Source organism: Callospermophilus lateralis, chromosome 3 (assembly GCF_048772815.1).
Source record: "Callospermophilus lateralis isolate mCalLat2 chromosome 3, mCalLat2.hap1, whole genome shotgun sequence".
Lineage (NCBI taxonomy): Eukaryota > Metazoa > Chordata > Mammalia > Rodentia > Sciuridae > Callospermophilus > Callospermophilus lateralis.
In genome coordinates this window covers 145674783-145690462 of record NC_135307.1, presented here as the reverse complement: position 1 = coordinate 145690462, position 15680 = coordinate 145674783, and the positions used below count along the sequence as shown (strand labels likewise).

General features: G+C 45.4%; 1 protein-coding gene across 2 annotated transcripts in view; it reads left to right on the top strand.

Annotated features, from left to right (window-relative positions):
- Adamts17 (ADAM metallopeptidase with thrombospondin type 1 motif 17) overlaps positions 1-15680 on the top strand; it is a 347197-nt gene that overhangs the window by 219750 nt on the left and 111767 nt on the right. For both annotated transcript variants that reach the window (XM_076848849.2, XM_076848848.2), the window contains exon 13: positions 10432-10598. In XM_076848849.2, the coding sequence (XP_076704964.1) occupies positions 10432-10598 (167 nt within the window). The remainder of the gene's footprint in view (positions 1-10431; positions 10599-15680) is intronic.

The window sequence follows — 15680 nt, the reverse complement described above, 5'->3', positions numbered from 1 at the left end:
CTTCCACACATAAGAGAAAACCTTCGACCCTTGATTTTCTGAGTCTGACTTATTTCATTAAGCATGATGTGCTCCATTTCCATCCACTTACTGGCAAATACCATATTTCATTCTTCTTAATGGCTGAGTAAAACTCAATTGTGTATATAAACCACATTTTCTTTATCCATGCATCTGTTGACGGGCACCTGGGCCAGTTCCATGACTTGGCTATTATGAATTGCACTGCTATAAACATTGATGTGGCTGTATCACTATGGTAGGCTGATTTTAGTTCTTCTGGGTAAACATCAAGGAGTGGGATAGCTGGATCACATGGTGGTTCCATTTATAATTTTCTGAGGAATCAGAAAACTTTTTTTTCCATGCTTTCCACAGTGGTTATACTAATTTGAAGTCCCATCAACAGTGTCTGAATGTACCTTTGTCCCCACATCCTTGCCATGATTTATTATTACTTGTGTTTTTGATCATTGCTTAAACATTGATTTAGTAAGTAATTTCAGGCAGCTGTATGGGAGAGGCATCTTTTTGAATTCCTGTTGTGTAAATACAAAACTGAGTCAGAAACAAGTTAGGTAACTTGCCCAAGGTAGCACAGCTTGGTGGTAGGGGGTTGGTTTTGGAGCTCAGTCCTAGAAACCAGAAGTCCAAAATCAAGGTGTGTGCTGCACTGGTTCCTTCTTGACACTGAAGGAAAATCTGTTTCGTGCCTCCCAGGCTTCCAGTGGCTCTGAGAGTCTTTGGTTGTCATTGACTTATAGAGGCATAGTATAGTCTCCGTCTCTATCTTCATGTGGTCTTTCCTCTGTGTGTCTGCCCACATTTTCTTCTCTTAGTAGAACACCTATCTCTGCACTTAGGCCTTATCTAATCTAGGATGATCTCATCTCAGGGTCCTTAATTGCATCTCCTAAGATCTTTTTTTTTTCTCAATGAAATTATATCTAAGTGGACATGTCTTCAGGGGGCCCAAGGAGCCAGCATTCAACCCATTCCAGCCCCAAAGCCCCTTTTCTGTTCCTCAAACACAACGTTCTCACGGAGGCCCGTGGTTGCCCCTCTTTTCCTTTCCCTAACGTACCTTTGTGTCTCTGAGTCTCAGTGTAAATAACATTTCCTCAAAGAAACCCCTTCCTGACCACCTGTCTCCCTCAGCACTGAACATTCAGGTATTATAACATTAGGTGATCACTGTTACTTCTTGGCTCCCTTGTTTTCCCTTTGTCCTCCCTGCTGGCCTTTGAGCATCCTGAAGATCTGCAACAGGTCACACCTGTGTGGGCTCCATCCTGCCTTCTGGGTCTTCACAGAGCAGCTCCTCTGTCAATGTTCTTATCACCTCACACCCTGGCTGCATGCTTGGCAAGAAGAGCAATCTCTTCAGGGCCTCAAAACGCATTCCTAATACCTTTCCCCCTGAGAAACCCAAAACTGATGAGAAATTATTAGACCAAAAAGATAGAGCACCGGGTAGGCCCCCTTCCCTTTTATCATCTCACTTCACTGAAGCCTGGATCCTCTGATCAGCCAGGTAGTGCAGTTCAGGCCCCCTACACCCGAGGTCCACCATCCCTGCCCTGCCCCAGTGAGGCTCTTGCTCAGAGCCAGAAGTCTCAGCAGCATCTCAAGAATAAGCTTCAACACGTACAGGGCCTTCCTCAAGTGAGAGGAATGGGGGCTTGGCTCCTGTGGTGTTTACACTACGTTAGTCAGTGTGAGCTCTTGAAGTGGCAGTGTAGCTCCATGTCCTGTTCAGAATGGAAACAGTGTGCCCTTTTCCCCTGGGTGGTCTTTCCAGGAGGTTCTCACCTTCATGGCACTAGCCCCATGAAGGGGGAGAGATGGGCAGGCCTCTGTTGGGTAGGTTAGCAGCAGTCTTGGGGGCTTCCTGCAGAGGTATGAGATGTGCACTTTATGAAGTCCCGGTTTGCAGTGTACAGCCAGCTTTTGCACAATGACCTGATGTGGTGATTGTTACAAAGCACAGCTGATCGAGGCTCTGGAGCCAAGTTCTGACCAAAACAACGTCCTCTCCATCTCACTCCTTAAATCACCGGGCTGGCTGCTCAAGATTCCACAGGGATGTCCAGATCTCACTGCTGTGTGTGTCTGAGGCTTGGAGCGCTCCCACGACCCTCTCTCCACCCGCTTCGATTCATGTCCCTGGCTCCTTTCCTCATCTTCTGCAGCTGGCTTATTCACTGTCCAAAAATATTAGCCAGAGATGTCTCCCTCACTCCACCTTTTTTATCCCCCTAGCCTTGATCTCTACAGCTGGTAGAACTTTTATTCTTGTCAGCTGACACAAAGGCCCTGGGGACCAATTGTGTTTCTACACCAGCTTCCTGGCTCATCCTATCCTGCCATTTGTGTCGCTGTCAGTGGAAGTTATAACCAAAGGCTGCAAGGTGGAGAAGTCATCTCTAATTCTAATCTGCTACTCCATCACAGGCTGATCAGGGGCAGGTGGGGAGAAAGGCTCAGGTGCACTTTCGGACAGTCAGCTCTGTCCCAACAAGTACAAGGCTGGAAGGTGAGTGGAGGACAGAAGTGGGATGCATCAGGATCATCCTACAGCCCCGTCCCTTGAGCACTACAAAGGGAAAGGGATGCAGTAAGTCACCCAAGACTCAGCACCGAGATGGGCCATTGACTTCTGTGGCTGTCATTGTTTTTTGCTTTCACATGAGACCCCACATATGTGCTTTCAGCCTGCCAAGTGACCTAGAGCCCGTATGGGTAGTTCTTAAAACTCTAAGTCTTCTACACTTGAGAAGAAGTTCCACGTGTTGCTTGGATACCTTACAGAGGAGGTCTTAATGCTAGGATGTCAGCTGTTGGGGAGTCATGTTAGCAGCCCACAGCCACTTCCCAGATGCTACAGTTTTGCCCAACTTGCTCATGAGAGCTCACAGAGCCCATCAGGAGTGGAACTTCTGCTCTCTGCTGAGCTCCCTGTGTTGCTGGATGGTAAGAGGATCTTAATTACTATTGTGACCTTGTCTTCTGATCTATCTTCACTTAATAGGGCAAGGCAGAAAGTAAGTGAGGTGCCACCAGCTGGCATCTTTCTCTTCCATCCTTCCTTGATTCTGCATGTCTAGCCCCTTGCAAGGAGAGAGGCTGATGCCTCACAATCCTGATCATCGTGGCATACCTCTGCTGCTCTTCTGCTCTGAACTTAGGCCAGTCTGAGGCCCTGTGGTGCCCACCCCACTAGGAGACCATCCTTGCCCTGCCTGGTGAGAACTAGGGATGGATCTCTCCTTTGTCACCATCTCTGCAATTCCCCACCAAAGCCTCTCTAGCTTCTTTTTTTTTTTTATCTTTAAACATGTTTATGAAGGTTAAGCCTGAAGAAAAGTAAAACTCCTTGCAGAGATTGCTCGTCACCATCAGGCATGTGCTTTGGGGTACATGTGTGGGTGTGTGTCAGCAAAGTGGAAGGGCAGTCACCAGCTGCTAGCGTGCAGGCACACATGATCATATGACAACCTGCAAACCCTCCGAAGTGCCCATCCCTCTCCACTGCCGATAAGGTATGGTGGGTTTCCACTTTCTCCCATCCTTACTGACACACAGTACTGTCACTCTTTTCCACTGCGGCCATTCTGGTGGGAGTGTTGTAGCATCTAATGGAAATTTTAATTTGCATTTACCTCATCAGTAATGAAGCTGAGCAGGTGTGTGTCTCTTTGTCATTTGGATATCCTTTTCTTGTGAAGGGCCTATTCAGACCATTTTGTTTTATATCTAAGCTTCTACTATATTGGTATTTAGAAAGTACTAAAAAGGGAAGACTGGACATTGGGCATGATATCAAAGATGTACCTTAAGAAACCCTTGTGCCCCAGCTGACGGTGAGCCAGACTGGCCCTTCCAGCCTCGTGACAGCTGAGTCAGTGTGCTTGGAAGTCAGTGTGCTTGGAAGCCGTCCTCCTGCGTGGGGGAGGCTGCTGCCCATCCCAGAAGCAGGAGCTCTTGTGCCTTATGTTTCTTACTTCCATGTCTTGGGAAGGTTTGGATCCCTCATCTGAAGGCCACAAGCAGGAACAGTTCTGACTCTCTGTGCCATCTTAATGAGTTCATGGTGATGAAGGGCTGACTGAGCACCAGCACTCAGCCACCTTAGCTATTTTACCATCACTGTATACATAAAAGTGCCTCTTTCTTTGTAGTGTCTCCTCCATGTTCTCAGGTGGCAAATCCTCATTTCAGGGTGAGATCTCCCCTTATAGGCCCTTCCCACAAGGCCTCGCCAGCCTCTGAGCCTGTGCTGTGGAGCCCACAGGCCTGGGCCTTCTAGCCCCCCTGGGAAGGGCAGGGTGAAAGGCATGAACCCACCTTTAGCTTTCAAAAAGAGTGACAATTCTACATGAACTGTTATTCTAGTTGTTTTTATTTTAGCCATATCAAGCTGGGTCTCTGTTATTTAGCCTTCCTAGATATATTTTGTTTTTCATCCACCCTGCATAACTCAGAGGAACTTCCAGGGTGAAGGAGAGTCCCAGCCCTCTGCTCTGCACCTGCCCCATGTGAATCTGTTCTCTCCCACCTGCCTTTGCTGGCCCTGGTGCAGCATCTCTTAAAGTGCCTTATGTCCATATGAATCAGGCTTCCTCCACAGAGCCCAGCATGGGATCCTTAGAAAAGTTGTTCCCCTCCTGAGGCTCTTCCCACTGAAGCTTCAGAAAGCCCTTTAGGGACCTCCCCTCCCCCACAATGATTTTCCTTCTGTGTTTGTAAGGCCACAGATGGAGGGTACCTCCTTCTATTGGTTTCAGGCCCAGGATACATATAAGAGGCCGCATGAATGTCATGGTTCCTCTAGGTTACCTATACAGCAGCTCCCTTTATCCTATAGGTCCCAAGACATTTGCAGAATTTTTTCCTATTTTCATGCTTATGATAAAATTTGATTTGGAAACTAGATGCAGTAAGAGATTAATAATAGTAATTAACAATAAATAGGACAGCTATAGCAATATGCAATAATGAAAGTTATTTAAAATGTATGAATTGTTTATTTCCAGCATTTTTGAGACCATCATTGACTATAGATAACTGAAACCCTGAGAAGCAAAATTGTGGGGGGGACTACTGAACCCCAGTCATGAAGAGCAAGGGAGGGGGCATGTGCAGGGCCCTGCCAAGTGTGGTACTGGAATCACTTGGGTAGCAACTCATGCAGCTCGCAGGTTGCTCTTCCTGTTCTCCTGTTGACTCAAAGGGAAACTTGGAAAAACTAAATTTCTTGGGTCATGTGTATTTTGAACAGAGAATGTTTAAAGAGGCGTTCTGTCTAACAGGTGAGTTAGCTGCTAAGAGGCAAAGAGAATGCTAATGAACACAGGAAGGGCAGACACAGGGAGCAGCCAGCTTCAGGTCTGAGGCAGAGCACCCGAGGAAGGAACAAATCTGGATGAGGGTGTCCCCCTTCACAGACACCCAGGGCTGACATTTCATGGACCGTGTTGGAGAGGGTACAGCTGGGGCCCACTGCGTGAGGGGGAAGGGAGCTTGCAGAAGTGCTATGCGGTGGACCTCTCTGGGAAGTCAGGGGTGCCAGATAAGGATGGGAGTCTGCCCAGTGGGTCAGTGTGCTTGGAAGCCATCCTCCTGCGTGGGGGAGGCTGCTGCCCACAGGGAGGTGGCAGGCATCACAGAGATCCCATACCAGAACCAGGGAGAAAGCCTGTCCCTCCTCCACTGTCACTCTAGTGCATTGTACCAACAAATCTTAGCCTCCTGCCGGCTTGACTGGAGATGTCAATGCTGCCTCTGCCTTCCGGTTTACATCCTGAATCCTTTCATTTGAACTTGACTCCCTCTAGCATTTTTCATGATGTCGCTCTTTGCTAACAAACTTTCTCAGTTTTTGTTTATATGTGAAAGTCTTATTTCCCTGTCATTATTGAAGGACAGTTTTGCTGATACGGAATTCTGGTTGGCAGTTTTATTTTTTTTTATTTAGCACTTTGAATATACCAGTCCAGTGTGTTTTGGTTAAAAAAAATCTGACGATCTTATTGAAGATGTCTTCTGTGCGGTATTTCTCGGTTCCCTTGGTTCTTCCACGTGTATGTTGACAGTTTCATTTTAATGTGTCTCAGTGTGGGCCCCGGCATCTTTATCCTACTTGAAGTTTTCTGATCTTGAATTTGTAGCTTCGTTTCTTTTTTCAAATTCACAAAGGTTTCAGTCATTTTTTCTTCATATCATCTCTTTACCCCCCTTTTCTCCTCCTTCTGAGATAATGTGTACATGAGTCCACTTGATAGTGTTCCACAGATCTCCTCTATTCGCTTTTCTTTATTCTTTTTCTTTCTTCTTCTCAGGCTTGATCATTTCTATTTTCCTGTATTCAAGTTTGCAGATTCTTTCTTTGGCCTGCTAAAATATGCTTAGTTTGGTTATCAAACTTTCCAACTCCTCCAAATTTTATTTTTCTTTCCTTTTTAAATTTTGCTTCATTGGTATTCTCATTTTGTTCATTATTATCTTCCTGTCTTTGTCTATGTTTTGCTCAGCTCTTCACTATCTTTAAGACAGTTGTTCTGAAGTTGTTCTGTCTACTGAGTCCAACATCTGGGTTTCCTCAGGAAAGTTCTGCTCATGTATTTTATTCCTTTGAATAAGCTATGCTTTTATGTGTCTTTGCATGCCTTGTGATTTTTTTTTTAACTGAGAACTGGACATTAGAATTTTATAATAATTTGGGGTTTGATGTGTTTATTTAGTTTGTTTTGTTATGGTTGGATGGTATCAGCCACGTCAGGAATGAAGTGAAAGCTTAAGGCTTCCTCAGGTCTTTTCTGGGCACGAATCTTTTCCTGACCATGCCTCACGGCCTTCTAACTTCTCCTGGGTATTCAGTTGTGTTTAATCCTTCAATGTCTTAAATAGAAAAAAAAAAAAAGTGCTACTCCTTGAAATCTTGTGGAAGCTGTTTTACCTGGTGAGGGTTGTGAAAAATGTCAGCCAGCCTCTGTGTCTGTACCTCAGCAATCAAAAACAGCATTCAGAACACAGAAACTGGATATTTGGAGGATCAAGTCTTTATTCTCTGCCCCAGCTCCATCAAGCTACATCTTTGCTGCTTACCATGGGACTGGGGAGTGGAGGATGAACAGTAACTGCTGCCACATTAAAAGCTAATGTTGACCACAATTAACTGTAACTCACTAGTCAGTCTCTCTCCTGGAACCCGAATGCTTTCAAATAAACTTCAGAATTTAAAAATAGTTACTTCAGACAGTTTTTGCCCATTCAATTGTTGTCTAGGTTGACAGATGGATTCCTGGCACTTCCTACTCTGCCGTCTTCCCTGACTCTCCCTTTCCTTCCCCCCTCATTCATTGTAAGATAAATTCTAATAATATAGTTCAACGCAGTCTATTGTTTATCAAGACCATCCTGTTCAGGGCTCTTCACTGGAGACTGTAGGAGAAGAGGAGGGAGACAGGCACCCAGTTCACCATTTCACATGGCTGATGGATGGTCAGCAGCGTCATACAGACCCAAAGAAGATGAGGAAAGGCTGTGAATAGGGAAAAAAATGTATGGTAGAGATAGCCTCAGGGATGGAAGAGAGTTAAGGGTGGGGCATGGGGATGGCTTCTAGCAGTAAGCTAGAAAGAGGGCTGGAGGGTTGGACACAGAGAAGCAGCAGCACAAACCCATGTGGAGGGCGGCATGCTGAAGCACACAAGGCATCGTGCGGTCTTCTGCTCTCGAGGTCCATGTTCTCCTGGATCCAGGACCTCCATTAATTTGTGACCCTTTTCCTCTCCACCTACCCACTGAGAGGTGTAAAGATGGTAGGATGTAAGTTGGTCAGTCCGATGTAAATCTAGAGAAAGAACTTGGTGGAAATAGATGGAACTGAAGGTGAAATGAATGAAGCTCAGTGACAACTCAGGGAATTAATTACATGACAGGCACAAATAACAGTCTATACTCCAAGGTGTATAGGAATTGGATCTTTTCTGATTCTTTTAGAAACCAGCCAAATTTATGTTTTTAACTCCATTCCAGTCCATTTGGGGTCCTAAACCATTTTGTCTTTGCACCACTTTCTCCGAGTCTGAATCTGTAATCTGTGAGAATGTGTCTGGTCCTTGTTACATCTTGTACATTCATTTGTTAGAATGTCTGTCACAAAGTTTCACATACTAAGAGGCTTAAATAATAGAGATTTATTTTCTCATGGTTTCAGAGGCTTGAAGTCCAAGATCAGGATGTCGTCAGGGCTGGTCCCCTCAAAGGACCCTAATGAGTCCCTTTTCCATGCCTTCCTCCTAGCTTCTTGTAGTTTGCTGGCATTTTCTGGAGTTCCTTGGAGTGTAGAAGCATCATCTTGATCTCTGCTTTCATCTCATGGCATTCTCCCTGTCTCCAGTTTTCCCTTTTTATAAGGACACCAGTCATATTGGGTTAGGGGTTCATTGCACCCCACTACAACTTCATCTTAACTAATTGCATCAGGAATGGCCTTATTTCCCAATAAGGTTACATTCTGAGGTATTGGGAGTGAGGACTTCATCATGAATTTGGACAAGAAGGACACAATGTAACTTGTAACATCCTTTGCTACAGCTCTTCCTGGTCCCTAGTCATGGAAACTTACCTGTTGCTATGGAGATGTCTCTGTTGCTGGCCCATGTGGCTCTTTGGGTCCAGCCCCTCTCCTCTACCACAAAGTGCTTTATGGCACAGGAGTACATCCATTCTGTCCATGCTTGGGCCCAGAGTTGTTGGGGAGGTGGTCTGACATTCAGTCTGCGTAAATATACTATGCAATCATTTTTCTGAGGTCTGGCTGCCTGCCTGGTGTTCTAAGCAGGATACAGAACACAAGGACCCTCTGTTCTCAAATCCCATAAACCTTTTAGAGGTTTGGCCATTTCCTAACTTGAACCTAACTTGGAAACCAGAACTCAGAGCCTCCCAACAGAGCTACCAGGGTATGTAATCACCCAGGCTCCTTCCACTCCCAGGAAAGGGGATTGCCTTCCTCTACATATACAGACTCAGAGGTATGAAGGGAGCCTTTCCTCTACCTGAGATGCTTTCTGTAAGACATCTGTGTGGACCAGGAGCTGGAAACTATTGTCCCTGTAGCAAATCTGGCTTACCCTCTGGTTTTGTAAATAAAGTTTTATTGGTACACAGTCACACTTATTTACATATCACCTCTGGATGTTTTTGTGCTACAGTGGCAGAGCTGAGTAGTTGCAACAGAGACTTTATGACCCACAAGACTAAAAATGTTCACTCCCTGCTCTTGATTTGTTAAAAAAAAAAAAAAAAAAAAAAAAAAATCTCACTGACCTTTTCTGTGAACTTTTATGACACAAAAGCGTAAAGACTTCTACCACTTTCTGCTTTTAGATCTCTCTCCTAAAGCCATAATCACAGGGTGACCCTGCCATTTGAACATGGGAAATGGCACAGGGAAAAGCATATCCCAAAAGAATCATTTAATTTGTTCAAAATGTCTTGCTGCCAACAGGTACGGGCAGTTTGTGAAAACTCATGGAACAGAACAGTTGTGATTTGAGCCCTTTTCACCCTTATGCTGAATTTCAACCAAAAGTACAAAAAAAAAAAAAAAAAGAAAGAAAGAAAGAAAGAAAGAAATCTTATTCTTTCCTAATGTTCTTGGCATCTTGAAGGATCAATGGAACCACTGAGGTTGCCTTGGGTAGAGTCCTCTGAGGATAACACCCCAGGGCCTTATTAGGGAGCTGGACAGAGCCATGTTCCCATGCAGACAGATCAATGTCTTGCTGCTCTACTTTGATTCCCCCCTACACATGTGGACTTGGCCAATGAACCCAGCCAGGTCTCCAAAATTGCTTAAAATCCCATCTAGGCACAGAACGCTGGGTCTCAAGACTGTGGCATTGACCATGTGTGAAGTCACACTAGCCCTGATTAAGATGGCACAGCCAGGATCTAAATTGTCTCCACCAAAAGCCCATGAGCTAGTGAATTAATCATTCTGATTCTTTTCATCATAAAGTAAATGAAAGCATTTATTTACTCATCTTGAAACTTGGTAACCTCTAGAGTATCCTAGGAGTCATTTAAAGATCTTTGTTTTAGAGAAGTAAGAAAAGAAAAAACACCAAATTTCCCTTGGAGTTGTCTGTATAACGTACACATCTTTGCTGAACTGATGTTGCTGTGTTCTGTTTCCAGATGTCCTTGATTTACAGTCCTTGGATGCGTTTTTCTGATGGCTCACAGAAACGTGCCTTCAGTGTGGGGCTGGGGTTGCCCAGGATGATCTGGAAGAGCAGAAGGGGTTGCTTGAGGGATCTCTTCCCACACCTGTCTGCTCTGGCAAGAGGGACAGCTAGGAAGTGCCCCTGCTGTTTGCACAGAACAGCTGGCTAACGCAGACCTCCTCCTCCCTTCTAGCCCTGGACCTGGAGGCACACACTGCCTGGGTGCCAGCGTGGAGCATGCCGTCTGCGAGAGTCTGCCCTGTCCCAAGGGTCTGCCCAGCTTCCGAGACCAGCAGTGCCAAGCACACGACCGACTGAGCAGCAAGAAGAAGGGCCTGTTGGCAGCAGTGGTGGTTGATGGTAAAGGCACATGCGTGGCAATTCATAGTGGCTTCCTTCCCTACTCCCCCAAGCACAATAAAAACCACCTGAGGAGACTCTTAGGACCCACCTCAACCTCGCCAGACCCACCAGCAGAATGCTCCGGTGCTATGCCCACACCAGCCCTGGCCTCACTTCTGGAGTAGGGGCTTGATCTTGAGTGACCCAACTCTCTAAGAGCTCCCAAGGCAGCTCTCAAGGCAGCGGGTCATATTCATCCTGTCCCCCCATTTGTAGCAACTTGGGAATTCAGGAAGCCTGCCCCCTGCATCATATACCGAGGGACAAGGACAAAGTTGGAGAACAAGGCTTTATAGGAGTGGGAGTGTATTTGCCTATGTGCTACTTTGCTTTCCAACGTTCGTGCTTTCCTGCATTGCTTGTCATGGTTTATTTTGGATTGACTTTTACTCTTTGGGCTGTTGGAGGAAATTTTAAAGACAGTGTAGAAATGGGAAAGATGATAATAAGCACAGGTCACATTTTTCTTTCCAAGAATTTTCTTCCAAATCAAGAGACTACATCACCAGGCTGTTGCCAGAATTTCTAATGACTGATAAAATTCGAGGTGGTGGGTCATGTTTGTTTATTGTAAGTGAGGAGACCTCGGGGTCTAGTTCGGGTTGTTTTCTCCCCCCCCCCCCCCCGCAATGTAAAACTCTTCCTCTTCAGGAAACAAGACTTTGTGTTGTAATGCTGACAATATGGTCCCATTTACCAATCATACCGCGTGCCAGGCACACGTTAGCTCTACATACATCATCTCATTGAATATGCAAAACAAGCTGTGCAGAAGATGAGAGGTGACAGGTTACGTGACATGTCTAAGCTCCTGCAGCTGACAAGAGGCAGGGAGGAAGCCAACCCCAATTCCAAAGGAGTAAAGTTGATTCTAAAAATAACCAGTTATCATCTGGCTCCCAATGCTTGAAGAAGACAGAAACCATGACTTCATGGGTGCAGAGTGAGGGAGACTTAAGAAGAACAAAAGCAACTGGGCCTGATTTTTAGACAACTTCTAAAGTATTTTACAGAAGAATGATGTTTTGGCACCAGGTCTTGGGTTTTTTTTCCCTGTGATGGGAAGAACCTTTGAAATCTCCATTTTGCTATCTGAGATTACAAGTTCATATGTACACAGCTGTTTGAGGGTAGCAGGCATCACCAGCAACAGCAGCTTCAGCTTCCCAGCTTTTAGCCCAAAAGCCTGACCCATCAACTTTGAGCTGAACTATGAAATGTCACGTGATGTTTTAAGTGGTAGCAGGTAATACCAACCAGCTCATCTGGGGACTTACTCAGTATTGGAGAGCTCCCCGACATTTTCCTTATTTAAAAAGAACACCACCTCTGGGGACTGGGTAATTGTAGCTGCGCTACAAGAGGAGACCAGGGGCTTCCCACCATCTCAGGCACATTCTGACTCCTAATCTGGAGCAAGATAGTCGCAGAGAGAGCCTGCCATTCTTCCAACTCAGTGGCCTTTCCTGATGAAAAGCAGCCTCTTTCTCAACCTGCAGCTGTGCCCAAAAGGTCAGATAAAGACACTTTTTGACCTCCTTTTTGTCATCTCCCTCTTTACTGAAGCCAGAAGAGATCAAGTCTAAGTTAGACTCACCCCTTTTTCACCACCACTCACCTCTGTGCATGAGGTTGTTATTCTTTCTTTGGTTGCTTGCTTCAGTTTTAAGTTCTCCTGCCTCATTTTTTCAATGCAGAAATCCCACTTCAATGTCTGTTTTTCCAGAGATTTCTCCAAGTCCAGCTTAAACTTCTACTTTACTTCTAACCACTTTTGGATGGCTGAGCTCTCTGGTTGCCTTATCATCACAGTGGCTGAGACTTCTGTCTGCCCACATCCCCCATCCAGGAAGCCTCACAGAGGCTCTGTGGAGACCTCACTGAGTTTAGAATACATCTTTTCACTCACTTGCTTTTGACAACTTTCTGTCCAAGTAATAACTAACTATAGCTATAGTGCCACTGCCTTTGATCTGAAAAGTGCAACCCAATTTGATAAGGACAACTAACGGGCCATAAGTGTTTTGCCCTTGAAGGAAAGACCCCAAGTTCAGGGCTTTGCTCGGGTGACTCGACATGTTCTCCTCTGGGGTGGAATCATCGTGACTTCTTGCATATTTGGCTTCATTTCTCTCTCAAATATAAACAGAAGCCAGCTTTTTTAAAGGAGCATTTCACAAGGGTGAACACAAAATAATAAATGGCCAATTCAGAAGGCAGATTATAAGTGTTCTTCTCAAAACTCACTTTATAAAAGGCACAATTCTAGCTCAGCCGTGATAGGAACGATTCCTGTGGTTGGGCTCCGGGCTCTTCTGAAGCCCATTATGACTACCCTATTCATAACATTGCTATCGCTGCGGAATTCTTTGGCGAGTGACGCACGGTTCAAGAAAGGAGAAGCAATATTTTTTCTTTTCTCTCTCCCTCTCTTTTTTTTTAAAGAATTCTTGCAGAGGTAGACTTTCCAAGGGGGAACTCAGGACCACAAGTCCATACCACCTCCAAAAGAAGACAAAGGCTCTCCTTAGAAAAGATTTCTATGTGGAAAAGGCTTCAGACAGAAACCCATTGAGGTGGCCAGTTGCCAAACCCACCCCATGGAATCTCATGGATGTGGAAACCTTTAAAGGTTCAGTCCTCTCTCCCCAGGCCAGCAGCAGGCTACATGCCCATCTCAGTGTCAGAAAGCTTAGCGAAGACCAAATCTAAACATGGTGGTGTCGTCCCAGCTCCTTCTCCTTGAAATTGCAGAACCCCCTCGGGATCTGAGCGTCTGGGGGATGAGGGTAGTGATAGTTAGGGCTCTCTAGCTCCAACTCAGCCAGGCTTCCCAGAGCTGCTTAATGAAAAAGAAGGAAAGCTGTGGCAAACATGCAGAGTACCTCAAAGGACCTAAGGGCCAAATGAGGGTCTGGGCCCAGGGCCTCTGAAAATGTCAGGACCTTCCTCCATGGCCTCCACTGTCCTGACCAGTTGCCCCCACTGCAGACTGTCTCTCATAGCTTGTCTGTGTGCAGGCTGATAGAGCAGCCCACAGGACCTCTTATGTCAATCCACATCCCTTATCCAAATCCTTTGGAGCCAGGTATGGTTCCGAATTCAGAGAATTTTAAGGTTATAAAGGTAATAGCAGTACATCAACCAAATATGAATAGACCTGGTGAGATCCTGGGAGCCATCCTGTGGTAAGACATACAGATATCTCTACCAGGGAACCTAAGGAAAGCCTCACTGAGGAAGATACTAACTCGTTTTAGTCAAGGATGGTTTTGCTTCCAAATATGTTTGCAAGTGTTTCCAAATATAATGAAACACTTGAAATTTTCAAAGCTTTTTATATTTCTTTATTTAAGAGCTTTTTATATTTCTACAAGCCTTCCTTGGGATCCATCAACCATGAGGATAAATAATCTCTTTGTATCTAAATTCCAGTACTGAGATCTCAGGAGAGAGGCTCTGATTGATCTGGCCACACTCAGGTAATCACTCTTGGTCCAGTCAACAGAGCTAACCATCAGGTCCTTGAGAAGCCAGTTTGCCCCCAGACAGACCAGTCTTGGTCAGGATTTCATCTCAGCACACACCAGCCATGCAGGAGGCTGGAGGAATGCTCCGAGCATCTTTCCTTTAAGTGTGTGACTGTATAATGTTTGAGAAGATTTGACCTCTTTCTGTATCCCTAGGGATATGAGTATTAACACTGCTCAAAACTGAGACTCACCATCCCATGTTACTTATTACGGTCTTTAATCTCTGAGATTAATTTCTTAACTATGAAAGCCTAAAGAGGAATATAATAGAGAGTTCTGAAGAGCTCTGACCACCTCCTCACATTTCAAAAAGGTTCTATCCTCAGTCTCTCCGGGAGACGGTGCTGGAGGTGGGGATCACTCTGAATTATGAGTGGCATCCTTAGAAAAAGAGATAAACAAATGGAGGGAATTCCACCCACGCCAAGGAAGGAAGCCACACCTCTGGACTCTGTTTGATAGCCCAGGTATCCTAGACTGCCAGGGACATGGAGGGCAGTGTCTATTAGGTGAGAGAGTCAAGTGCAGCTGGAGTAGACTGTACCTTCTTGCCTGGGGTCATGGCCAGTATCCACCATCTGAGGTTACTCCTCCTGCTTGTAGTCTCCACTTGTCTGATTCTCATACCAAAAAATTCAGACAAGCCACCTTCCTTCCTTCCCAGACTGGTTTTTCCAACTTTTCTCAAAGTAGCCTCTACTCTTCTACCCATATCCCTTTTCCATTTCTGCTCAAATGAGAGTATACACTCAGAAACTATAAATATCTGTGAATCTAGTGACTTGTTTTCAGCAATGTCATTTTGCCCCTGGTGTTTTGGTCTCAAGAGTTGTGCATTCAGAGAGTGGGTGGTGATGATGGAGAGCTGGGCTGGAGTAAAGAGGTCAGGTGTGGCCTGATGGCTGAGGCCAGGCATGCACGTTCCGTGTGCTCCACATGTTCTGTGTGCTTGACTGTGTGATAGATAGACAGATGAACAGCATGCACCTGAAATGTGTAGACACAACTTGGCATGCTGCCTGGCATATAGTTGATCATAAATATTATATATGATTTTGCCATAATCAATACCATTGCTATGGAATGCCATTTACTCCCAGTATTGAGTCAGGACTTCAGCCTAATGGTAATTAAAATCCACAGTTTCAAAGCCCATTGATTAAGGGACAGTTCTTTACAGTGAAGCTTTAGGGTTAGCACAATATGAGCAGGGGACACACCAGCCCATTCAGACTAAAGGGCCGTGTTGCTTGATCTCCCCCTCTGGTTCCTACAGATGCTCACAGGGAACTTCAAATGCCCCCCCGCTAAAAAACACCTCTGTAGTATTGTCAGATGAGCTTCCTGGAAGTCAATCTCAATTTATGTCTCCATCTTCCATAGTTCTACTGGCTGCTTCCTTGGGCCATTCTCTCCAAATGGAGAGCCAGCCACCCACAACCTGCCAGCCGAGGAAATAAGTCAATCCTTCTAGGGTTAAGTCCAGCCCTCCCAGAGCTCATGCCAC